Here is a 12,761-nt window from a genome sequence, read left to right on the forward strand (position 1 = left end):
TGTCCGCAAGATGTCGTCATCGTATAAGTCAACATCACCATAAATGGGGCCGTAAATTATTTCTCTAAGCAACAAGATAAAGAAAATTCCTTGTTTGTCCGAGTGTGTCAAAACAAATCCTTTTGGAATAACAATGTCATCCTTTACGGACGAGATTCCACACGAAACTGAAGCTAATCATTCAGATTAGCTTTAAAACAATATTCAACAGCAGCCAGTTGGAATGTAACATTATTTCTAAAGATGAACAATCGCGTGTAGGTTTTTATTCGACATTCTTTTATTTACCTTATTGTAGAAATGAAAAGATAAAGGCAGCCGATGCAGCTCAAAAGATTTGAATTCACCGTAGTTTAGCAGTTCTTTAATAATATATTTGAAGGTTTTCAATTAGATATATAACAGAGCAGCAGCATTAAACGGATAGGATGTGTGACTGAGTTTTGAACGCAAGTCAGACGAAATTCGCGATTTTATGAGATGGTATTAGTGACAAGATAATTGCTAACATCAAAAAGCAATGGTGTCACTATGTTTTTCCAGCCCTTTGACGAGCAACGCTATTATTTTTTTATTAACTAACAGCAGAATAACATTCTTTTGTTCGAGAGTTCATTGTAAAAATAATAATAATAATTAAACCACCAAAAGATGAAGAATCTAGGAAACTACGTGACAGTGAGGTCTCTGTGATGTCCTTAAATGTCCTGGGCCACACGGTACGTGTTTCTTAATTACCTTCTCATGATTATTGTTTTTGCATTGCCTTTCTCGATACAAAATATTCATGACTACAACAGCGTGACACTGTCTCCACGGTGCCATGGTGTACATCCAACTCGGCCCCAAATGTCACCTCATTCATTCATCACATATTTGAAAAATTTAACAGCCATTTCCACGAAAATGTAGAAAAATCCTTTGCTTCTATATTGATTGTAGTCCAAAGAGGGAAAGAAAAAGTGTGGGCGTGATACCTTTTTAGGACGAACGAAATAGTTTTTGCAACAACTTTGCCACCTACAGGTGACAAAGTTAAAGGTGGGCTACTTAAATCGTAACTTTCTCTTTCCCACTTCAGCTGCTCTCTTGAACGCGTCAACTATAAACTTCGATTTTCTCTCCATTCAAACGACGACGCAGGGGAACTCTATGACCTTTCCTTCATACTATACAGGAATATATACAACATTAAATATTACAGCGTAAGGTACCATCAGAATCAGAATTCACGATGCAAAAACGGTTGGCTATAAATTCTTCAAGGTGACCCGTCTATTATACAGTGCAAGCGCATAGCAATCGCAGAATCGGCTATCCTAAAGGTGAAGCGAACTTGCGAGCATTGCGCAATTGAAAGAACTTTTAACTGTCGTTCAAAAAAGTTGGATTCTTTCTTCAGAAAATGGCGGTGGAGCTGTCTGCCTTGCCTATATATACCATCTTCTATCTCCAGCTGAATTTAAACAGCACTTCAAACTTGCTTTCGTCTTTGTGCTTGTCTACTTCTTTCATCTTTTCGTCTTCAGAGCGTTTTCTTTTTATTCTACGTTGAGCTGTTCATCGACTTCCATCTTCCCCGCATACAAGTGGCACTAGTGCTACAGTTGCTCGAACGCGTTTCGAGTGGCTCACGCCGCTTATCCTGATGGACAAGGTAGATAGGACGTAATCCTTTTAAATTCTCTTCCGTTTTTGTTTTGTTTTTCTTAACAAGCAAAGGTGGCGGAACGCATCAAAAGGAGCCTTTGAAACTAACACACGTGGCCAATACGGAAAACTGAATAATTCGTTGAAATTCTTAAGAAATCTAACGTACGCGCTACTTCTTAACAAGCTTTTGTACGTAGAAGACGGATGTTTGAAACCGCAAGGCATATAATAACCGTTACTTTTTTATCAATCGTCACGAAGCCACATTACAAAATTTGCATTCGGTTCGTCTTGTCACACAATGCCAGACATACATACGTATATACGTATCACAGGGAATATATAGGGAAGACATTCAGGTTTGCATGGGATAGCGTGTCATTTAAGACACGACTGATAAATTGGATTTCTTTTCAACGAATAAGCGAATGACAGGAAATAAAAAAAGAGCCGACCAAATCAAGTAAAGCAAAAAAAAAAAATAATAATAATAAAAATAAGAAGGGAGGCATATCTGAAAACAGCCATGACAAAAATAAAAGAGAAACGTTACCTTTAATCCAGTGTCGTCGCAGGCAATTCCCCGACGTGATATCTTTCATATAACGAAGCTCGGCTGCTGTTGGTTGTAACTCGCGGCCCTCGTGTGTGTGCGTACATAAAGACAGGGGCGCAAAAACTGGAACATTGTTTCAGGCTTCTTTTTATGCGGCCATAAGACGAACACGCTCGGCAATCAAAGAAGGAGGAAGAAACAAAAGGTTGCATTCAATATATACACGGTATGACAAAAGAATCACGTCAAAGAAAGCTGGCCTATGCATAAAAGGTATCATCATCATATCGACGTTGGCTAACATGAAAAGGAAACGAACGTTGGTCTAAAAACGGGGATCGATTGATGCCGGCCATTCCGTCCGGTGATGAAAGAATGCCAAAGAAAAAGACAAGTGAAGATGAAAGAGGGTGTATTTATCGCTCAGTAGATATAGTATATTTACGCTGCTGCATAATATATACGAACAAAAGACAAAAAGAACTTGAAGAGGCCATTCATTTCCTAACTTTTAGATCTTTCGAGGCAGCTCCATGATGGGTGACATCGACAGTAGCAGAAGATAATTAGACACAAAACAACTGGCGAGGCAGTGTAAAAATCTAAACGGAGCGCGGCTTAAGATGAAAGAACAATCAACGTCGGATTGAGCAACAGCCAAGTAGCTTCAATCGCAAGGCGCTATATATCGTCTCATCATATTGAATTCACGACAATTGCAAAGAAAATCAATATTGACAGAAAGACGTGTACAATAACGAAATAGGAAACTGCAAAACTCAATAGAGAAACTCATCAAAACCTACTATCTGCAGTCTACATAGCTACTCATATTATTGGAGATTGGCACCCAAAAAACAAAACAAAAAACACACTTTGGCCCGTAATCAACACAATACACCGTGGCTTCGTTCAGTTGTAGGAACGGGCAGCCGCCTATACGCAGCGTTATAATCAATCAAACAGCGAACTGCTTATAATTGACTTGTTCAGTCAGCCGCGTGACAACAGAAAAAGAGGGCGTATATCATCCGTCAGGACGGACCCCCCCATCTTCTTATGTCCATTTTCTCTCGTATGTTACTGACGTCGAACAGTTCTCGCTTGATTATAATGTGTGGATTTGGGCCTATATAGGTCCCTCAAGACAATAGGACTTCCCCCGCTTTCTTTTTGTGTGTGTCTTGCGCTGACTGAGCACTGATGACAAGGTACCTCAAGGTTTCATACAGCTTTACTAGAGCTTCTGGAACTGTGGGTTATTGAGGTCCGTGCGCGAGCGAAAGAGACGAAAGGGTCATTCATCATCACAAGACCGGCCAAGTAAAAAAGAAATCGAACAATAGAGTCCACGATGGCGGCGTCAAGACTGTAAAGATGGAAGATAAAAAAGATTGTCGGATGATTGCCAGACACCAGCGTCGTGTATAAAAGAAGACCATCCAACATCCACATTTGTACTATAGATAATGAAAAAAAAATCTTGTGTCTGTTTCATATATATATGAGAGACGTGTGTGTTGTGCAGCTGCCGCCATTTCGATTCAATTCAATCTCTTTTGTGGAAATGCTAAATGAAATGTGGCATTTCGAATGACACCCCACGCGAATTTCCCTATCGATAGTCAACATAAACTATTATTATTTTAAATCTAAAGAAACATAAATAATTATAATAATAGCTATGAATGATGCACTCCAGTTCAATCATTCAGACACACGCACACAAAAGAAAGCGTCAGACTAGAAAAGAGAAATCTGTCACGCAATTTTGCTGGGCTGGAGTGTGCGATAGGGTCCATCAATGCAGTGACTGAATAGCGGAATCCCGCGAGGTGCCGTAGCGAGATTAAAAGATAATCAAATTCGGCACGCAGTTTAGTATTGGTAATCCTACGAAAACAGGCGACATGGATACAGAAAAGAAATATTAAGACGTGCCATCCTTATTTCAATTTGAAGTGGACTGAAAAAAAATGAATAATAATAAAAATAAGGAGAAGTTTAAATAAAGACGGAAGAGCATCTCGTATCAGCATTATGCAAGTCGTCGTGTCATTAATCAGAGACACTGATAATCATCCTGCAGTCTTATCACATACGAACACGTTGTTGAGCTGTTTCTGGCTGCCTTCACCCCCCTTCCAAAAAAATAAAACCCTTCAAAATTTAAAACAAGAGGGCAGGGCGAAAAATGAGTTCCAGCAAGAAAAGACACAGTCTTAATGCGCCGGCGCAATTCCTCTTTTTAAAAAAAAGGGCCAAAATCTGCCCCCCTCCCGCTCTTTTCTTGCAACCGCGCCGAGCTGGCTCCCGAACTGGTAAAAACTCCGAAGAGGTGCGCGGGTGTGTAGGTTACTTTCATTTATAACTTTGTGTTTCACTTTTTTTTTTTTCTTTTTAAATGTTTCTTTCTCTTGTTTCTTCTTCTTTCCCTTTTTTTAAAAATTATTTTTACAGCGGCTGTGTATGTGCATGCGTGGCGCGCGCTCACATGGCGAGCCGACACCCTCAGCCGCAGTCCCCAAAGTCCAGCCAGTTCATCATCTGGTCCCTGACGGGAAGGACCATATGAACATCGTGTAGTTGTTTTTGTTGTTGTCGTTGTCAACATTAACCGATGCAGGTGTTTGCAAAACTCAAAAGGATATCGCTACAAAACCGGTTGGCCTTTCCCGTAGTATCTATTAGAAAAAACAGCTAAACTAAAGCGAGATTTAAAACAAAAATCAAAACAAAAAGAAAAGAAAGGATAATCACTACGATAACACTCGGCCGATAAGCGACAACCTTCAGTTCAGTGTTGATAAGTGAAAAATAAATCAATCGGTTTGCAACAGTGAGGCGGACAAGTGTGTTTGCTAGTGCAGGTGTGCGCTCTTCTTTTGTGTTTCACGCGTTCGCTATGCGGTCGGTAGTTTGGTCGCCGTTCGCGGTTAACAATCCGTGAAAAGAAAAGAAAGTAACAAGGTTGGCTGAAAAAAAAAATCTAAAATCAAATAATAATAGTAGTGAACCTTATATAGCGAGTTAACTGCGTGGCTGGTAATGGAAGGCCAAATCAAATGGAATGAGAGCGTAACGACGACCGTGTCGTCCATGTCGTCGACGTCCCTATTAGTGTGGTTGACATCGACGACGACTAGCAACACCTCGGTTGACAGTGTCGACGACAACAGCGACTCCAACGTCTACAATTGGTCGTTCATTTGCGTGATGGTGTTCGTCGTGGCCGGAACGGTGGGCAACGTCCTTGTATGTTTAGCCGTTTGGCTGGAACGTCCGCTCCAGAATGTCACCAACTGGTTCCTCGTTTCGTTGGCCTTCGCCGACCTCATCGTTAGCACCATCGTCATGCCTTTCGGTGCCACGGCCGGTTTCTTAGGTAAATACGGCCACCCATTTCTCTGTTTGCTTCAGGGCTTCTCTTTGGTTTTGTAGACCTAATAGACCAAAAGAGAATGATGAACCATCCCACACGGCACTCTACTTAAAATATCAGATTGATCTCATTAGAAATTGATACACGTTAAGATGTGGCCCCCCACCCACCCGCACTGGTCGAAAACATTGCCAAGAGCCAATCTGTATGTATATACTGTTAGGTACAGGGTGACCATCTTGACTTGTACAACCGTTTCAAAGCTTTCGGGGATTTGAGTGCCAACAGCCCCAAGTGGCTCACATGAATACTAACAAAAGAAAAGAAAAAAACGGAACTTGTATTTCTCTGACAACTTTTTGTTTTCTTGCGTTGGGCTGCTGGCCAGCAAGAATATATAAAAAGAGACTATAAGCGGCCGCTATATGTTAACATGACAACGCCTTAGGTACTATATAGCAGCTAGTTACCATTCTAACAAAAGGAGAGAAAGATGAAACAAATTCATTAACGAGAAGCCAACTACGAAAAAAAGGCTCGAAAACCAAACGTTTGCACTGTGCAAAACTGGCGGCAGGCAGCTAAACAAATCACTTGACACACGTCATGACTGACACCCTTCCACATGGCAAACGTTGATTTTAAAACATTTAGAATAGACTATAGACTACACGTCTAGTCTATGAATAAATAAAACCAATTTTTCGTAGAAATCCATGCACACATTTTGGTCCTTTCAACTAAACCAAAACCAAAAACAAAATGTTTTGATTTTGCGTTTTAGGATATTGGCCGCTGGGAGTGACTTGGTGTAACGTTTACGTCACTTGCGACGTGCTGGCGTGTTCGGCTTCCATTCTGCACATGTGTTGCATCAGCCTGGGCCGATACCTGGGAATAAGGAGCCCATTAAAAGCCAGGGGATACGGAGGACGAGGTGGTGGCAGTAGCAGTTTCCTGACAGGCGGCAGTTCCAAACGGCTGGTAGTCGTGCGAGTGGTGCTCGTATGGCTTTTGGCACTTCTCATCAGCTCACCCATAAGCGCCCTGGGCCTGATCGACCCTTCCAACATCATGATCGGCAACCAGTGCGTCATCAACAACAGAGGATTCGCCTTTTTCGGATCTCTGGCCGCTTTTTATATACCAATGATCATTATGGTCGTCTCCTATGCCCTAACGGTCCACCTGCTGCGCAACAAAGCGCGTCAGCACCAACAGCAACTCATGTCGAGGGTCGGAGGCAGCGGTTCCAGTAATTACACGGCCGGCGGACGTTTTGCTGGCAATAAAAGGAGTTTTCATTCGGTCAACTTCAACGACGACGAACATAAAGCCGTCAACGAAGATGCGCCGCTGCAGCAAGAGCGCGGCACTCAGACGCCGGTCAGCGTGTCGAGAGAACGACGCCGATTGATATGGAAGGAAAGGATCAGTTTTTCGCCTTCGTCGTGTCAATGTTCCTTGGCCGCGCGAACAACAGCCGATGATGAACAGGCAGAACAGCCCATCCGGATTATCAAAGCCTCAGCATCAACGGCCAGTAGCATGGCCAATCGTGGCCGCAAAGTCGGCAGTACGACTCCTCGTCGATCGGGTTCCATCGTATCGTCGTCGACGCCCAACATATCCAGCGCCGCTACCGTAGCCAACGAGCAAAAGGCCAGCAAAGTCTTGGGCGTCGTCTTCTTCACGTAAGTTTCATTTCTGTTCGTTTCAATTTCAATCGTCACCTTTCGGCGCTCGTCATAAACGTCTGCGAAGCAAGCAAAACGAGAAATGCATTGTTATGTTATTTGAAAGAAAGAAACGAATTGCCTCCATCTCGCAGAACACAACAAAATAGATAATTAAAACACACACCGAAAAATAAAAAAATGAAAATGAAAGAGAGAGCGGATGTTGACGAGTTGTTCCCCATCAGGGGGAGGAGAGAGGCGTAACGATAATACAAGGAGCGTCTCGTTATCCATCACCTCGTCCGTGTGTTGAGAAAAATGTAGACATTGGCACGCGTCCAACGACGGACGACACAAACCAAGGAAATAAACGAAACAAGCAAACAGAAGCAAAGAACAAACAAACACGACATAACATAACAGACAAATAGATGGGAAGAAGAAGAAGAAGAAAAAGTCGGAGAAAAGAGAGGAAAACAAAACAAAGCCTGTTAGTAGTATGCCATCCGCCATTTTCGGAACATCCCTTCCGTTAGCAGTGATATTATCAGGGGGATAACGGAGCACGCGGCTAATGGATGAAAAGAACGTAACAGATCCATAACGGTCATCATAAAGAGAAGTCAATGTGTCCACGAAATCAGGAGTGCCAAAGAACGAACTTAATCAACGATATCCATTTATACTATACGGAAAAGTCTGTGCAATTCCCCCCCCCCTTTTTTTTTTTATCTGCTTGTAAAGGACGATATCCTAAATAGAACGGCTTCAAATCATATAAGACGGCCTGACTTATTGTTCAGTATTTCGTTAAAAAAAAAAAAAACGGGGGGGGGGGATACTACAAACTCATTTCATTTCCTTTTCACCTCTCTTTTCAATCATTCTGTCATTCCTTCCCCCCTTTTTTTTTCATTTAGATTTTTCGGACAAATGTACAAAAGACGTGATCGATAAAAGCAAAGAGATTGATTTTCTACGTCATTAAAGCTGATTCGTTTTGACTTTAGGGCAATGCGAACAGCCAGTCAAAAGACGTTTCTAGTTGAGGATATATAAAAAAAAAAAAAAAAAAAGTGATAATAATTTTCCTCTGTTGCTCGCCAGGAGTAGCTGATTTTTGAATTTAACGAACAGGAAACAGAGGTGCGGAAATCAAAGAACTCTCAGGTTTTGGAACGTGACTATCGACTGTTGAATTGTAGGCCTCACAAACGACTAGCAGCTTCTTAACTTCCATTTTCTTTTGTTGTCCTCCCTTCTTTTCGTACATGACAAAAAGCGTTTTTGATCTGCCCTTTTCAATCAAAACAACAACAATAGCACGATCAACAACAACAACAAATACACAGAAAAAAATGAAACAGCTTTTCTTTTCCCTTTGTGTTTTTTTTTTTGCGTTTGATCTTTCTTTAATATTCACTGACACAAAAAAATGTGAATTTTCAATCCGACAGGTTCGTGCTGTGCTGGGCGCCATTTTTCTTACTTAATTTACTGATGGCCGTGTGGCCGGCGTGCAGCGCTTACATCCCGGACCGTTTAGTGGCCACTTGTCTATGGCTCGGTTACGTTTCTTCCACCATCAATCCGCTCATTTACACCGTATTCAACCGGACGTTTAAGCGCGTCTTCATCCGCCTTCTGAAATGTCAGTGCCGCAAGTCGCCAACGTCTATCTTGGCGGCCTCGGCCAGCGCAACGACCGTCGCCACCGTCCAGCATCGATACAGTCGGTGCGCATCCGTCTGCGAGGGACTCGCCAACCAACAACTGCAACAACAACAACAATCAGTCCTTCCCCCGTCAGCTAATCGTTATCGATAATTCCGTTCAACTGCATTCCAAATTAACATTTCACGCGTTCAATTCGATTTTGTTGCTCTTGTTGTTGTTGTTATCAAATCTGTTTATTGTTACTGCTATCCGTTCACCCCCCATCATCTAAACGTAAATATTATACGTAATAAAAAAATGGAGAAAACAAAAAGGAAAAAAAAAAAAAAATGTGCTCACGTTTCACGAATGTATCCTAATTGTATAGAACATGTTTCCCGGTACGGTACGGCGTTTGGCTCAGGATGGAAACGCAAAAATGGAAGACAAACAAACAAATCACGCTCATTCACGTCTTGCCGCCGCCATCACCATTTTGTATTCATACACTCGTCAATGTGGTATATAAATAAAGCTCGTATCTCCGTGATTCTTTTTGGTTTTGTTTTGATCTTTATCCTTTTATTTATTACTATTATTTATTTTGATAAGAAACGCAGCAGGAAGTCATATAACTTGTCAACCAAATTGATTCGATAAGATTATCGAGTGTTGTTTTTTTTGGCGAAATGAGTGGCTTGATTACACCGCGCTAGGTGAGGCAATCATCCCCCCTCGCTCGAACGTTTTCAATAAGAGTCCAATACACTTCGTCACGAGCGCAATCAGATCGATTTTTATCTGCCACTATTCTCGTCGACTGGGCTTGAGATTTGGCCTCAAACAAGCCCATAGTTCGCTCGACTCATTCAGAAATACCCAGGTCTGTTTTATACCAGGAAACTTCATCAACTGTTGCCAACGACAACGCGAAAAACAATCGGGATCTATGTACCTGCATATCAGCCATCCACATAGCGTCGATGACGTCGAAAACAGTTTGAAAAATATCACGCACATATAGAGGCCATCAACGGTGAGCCAAAGCTCGTCGAATCAGAAGTGAGAGCACAGTTCCAATATTGACCGGTCAACAGAAATCAAAGAATCGGACCCATGTTTCTTCTTCTCTAAACTGTTGAAACTGTTTTTCCAGTCGGTTAGTTCTCCGAGGATGCGAGCAAATTGCGCAGCGAAAGCAAATCAAAAGACAAGGCGCTGGACAACGAGATGTATGATCGAACGCGCCGTTTTATCGTTCAACTTTAGTATATAGTTTTTGTCAAGCCGTCAAAGGTTCTAAACAAATATAAACAAACGATTCCTGCCGTTGAGTCAACTGGATTTCGGGGCTTGGCTTTTACGTCTTGACAGGGGCGTCGACGTCTTCGTTCGTTTTCTTTTTTACTCCGACCGCGCCTTAAAACTCGACCATCATCGATCGGCTGATCAACATCGTCAGCCTGTGCCTTTCGTTTTTCTATACTCGGCGCTAAACTATCGCACAATTTATTTTTGTATTTTTTATTAGTTCTTTTCTTGTAGATATTGGCCTAATAGGCGAAGGCTGTGCCGTCCGACTGGCGAATAAGCGAAACGTCAAAATGGTTTTTCTTCAGCTATTACTGGTCACAACCTGTTCATTAACGAGGGATGTTGGGATAATTGGAGTCCAATCACTCATCATTTACCAAGCCAGCCAGTAAAGAAGAAAATAAAAACATAAAAATGAGGGTAAACGACGACAGCGGCCAAACGGGACGTAAATCAATCTCGGATGCAACTCCTTGCGAGCCTACTATATATACTCAGCGAACAAGAAGAGGGGGGAGCGGAATAGGAAGACGACAAACGGAAAAGAAACGATGATATATAGACGAATAAAGAAAAAGAAAAGAAAAAAGAGACTTGGAAAAACGACTATTTTTAAAAGAACTGCAGAACGGCTAATCGTGCTAACAGCCCTTTGCGTCTCTTACTTTCATATTTGTCAAACTATGTGGCTTTCTTGTTATTATTATTTTCATCAGAAGCTTTCTGTGTGCGCTTCCCACACGAAATTTCGACAAATGACTGCCTTTAGGGGGATACGCCCTAAGGATAGACAAATCGAACTGGCAGCACGAAATTATCAACGACTACTGGAATTGCGAACGCCACTGAAACTAAACAGGGCCAATCCACCGATCAAATTGATTTTCCCAGTTGTTTTTTGTTTTTGTTTTTTTAACAAAAACAAAATCATATTTCTACTAAAGTATAACGAGCGACTTTAACGTGGAAAAAAAAAAAAAAATGATTGCCATTCCCAGGCTCCTTTTCTTCGGCCGACTAATTTTATAGAACGAAGAGACTAAACTTTTTCTTTTTTTTTCGTTCCGATCTTTTTCACACCTGGTTCAACTATTGAAAACATGGAACGATGGAACAAAATGTCGTTCAGCTAATTGGCCTTCAAAACTCTAAAACATACATCAATGGGGATAGGGGACGCGTGGGGGAGAGGTGATAGGGATTTTGCAAATTCAGCACCAATCAAATACTGTCCGACATAATAAAAAGGGGGGAAGGGGGAAGTTGTTATAAAAAAAAAATGAAACGAGTAGAGGACAGTCTAATCGATAAGGTCTGTCATTCTCTTCTCTTTCCGGAGGAAAAAGAATCTTAAAAAAAAAAAAAAGAAAATTACATGCCTTCCGTCCGTCTGTCTGTGTCAGAGAAGAGACTTCGGATGCTTTCAACGTATTCAAAACAGGGGGGACATGTAATCAAAATGTCGAACCAGATAAAAGCATTGGAAGAATGAAAATGTAACCTTTCTTGGACGAGACGCCCAGTTACCCCACGCATCCAATTAAGACCGGCCACAAGCACAGCCTCTCTCTGGGCCGTTTCAGCTATTTGCATCTGGAAAATGGCGGGAATGAATCGTGAATTCTCAATGGACTGCGTTCGTTTAACGTCCCGGCAGTGAATGGAAAAAGAAAGAAAAAAAAAGCGGACTGAGAGATAGCAAACAAAGCAGTGCGCCACGCGCTTTTTCTTCAACATTTCCTCTTTTACGAGCAAACTAAATGACATTGTGCACACAAGTAAAAATCAAAGCATATCAAAAGACAAAAGATGATGTAATCCAGCAGTCAACAACAGACTGATATATAAGTCATGCAAAGCCCAATTTAGTTGATGACTAGTTTTTCATAAACAAAAGACTTGGATGGTCTGAGGATGTCATATAATGTCCCCAACAGGACGAACAAAATCAATTTCTGTCCCCCCCTTTTCATCTGGATTAAATGACCTGGTTTGTTGTTAACCAATTGATCGTGCCCTTTTCACCCCTTCCTCCAATTGCGCTGCATTTTTCAGTCGGGCGTCGAATCCCTTTTATCTTTTACAAATACAATTGTATTGTGTATTCACGTCAACCTTGACAAGATGTGACAAGATGCTTCACAGCCCAAAAAACAGCCCCAATTGGGTAATGGACTGAGCAAATCGAGTCTTGAATGACATTTTACATGAACGCTGTATCTGTACATTCGCATAAGCGCACGCGTAAGTGAATAAACGAAACGCAATTGGGCAACTCGTCTGCAATGGAAAATACCAACGCAGTAACGAAAGCATCATAAAGTCTATAACAGATACAGCTACGTTATAGCAACATTGGTCAGAACTCGTTACGAGATCGCTATTGACAGCATCGATGGATGAGAAAAGCGAATCAAGTGCGCTGGAAAATGGCCTATATAAGACGCTTTTGTAGTCGGAGGCGAGAAACTGCAGGTGCAACATGATAGACTCACTAGGCCATGGGAAGGAATAGAGGACG

At 41.8% G+C, this 12,761-nt stretch overlaps 1 protein-coding gene across 1 annotated transcript; it reads left to right on the forward strand.

Moving 5' to 3' along the window:
* The first annotated feature begins 4,636 nt into the window (after positions 1 to 4,636).
* Positions 4,637 to 9,476, forward strand: LOC116926712 (5-hydroxytryptamine receptor 2B). The gene is made up of 3 exons (XM_045176600.1): positions 4,637 to 5,594; positions 6,376 to 7,285; positions 8,728 to 9,476. Exons 1-3 carry the CDS (start codon positions 5,258 to 5,260, stop codon positions 9,095 to 9,097), a joined length of 1,617 nt encoding a protein of 538 aa, XP_045032535.1. The 5' UTR covers positions 4,637 to 5,257; the 3' UTR covers positions 9,098 to 9,476.
* The last annotated feature ends 3,285 nt before the right edge of the window (positions 9,477 to 12,761 follow it).

This window comes from Daphnia magna, linkage group LG7, assembly GCF_020631705.1.
Source record: "Daphnia magna isolate NIES linkage group LG7, ASM2063170v1.1, whole genome shotgun sequence".
Lineage (NCBI taxonomy): Eukaryota > Metazoa > Arthropoda > Branchiopoda > Diplostraca > Daphniidae > Daphnia > Daphnia magna.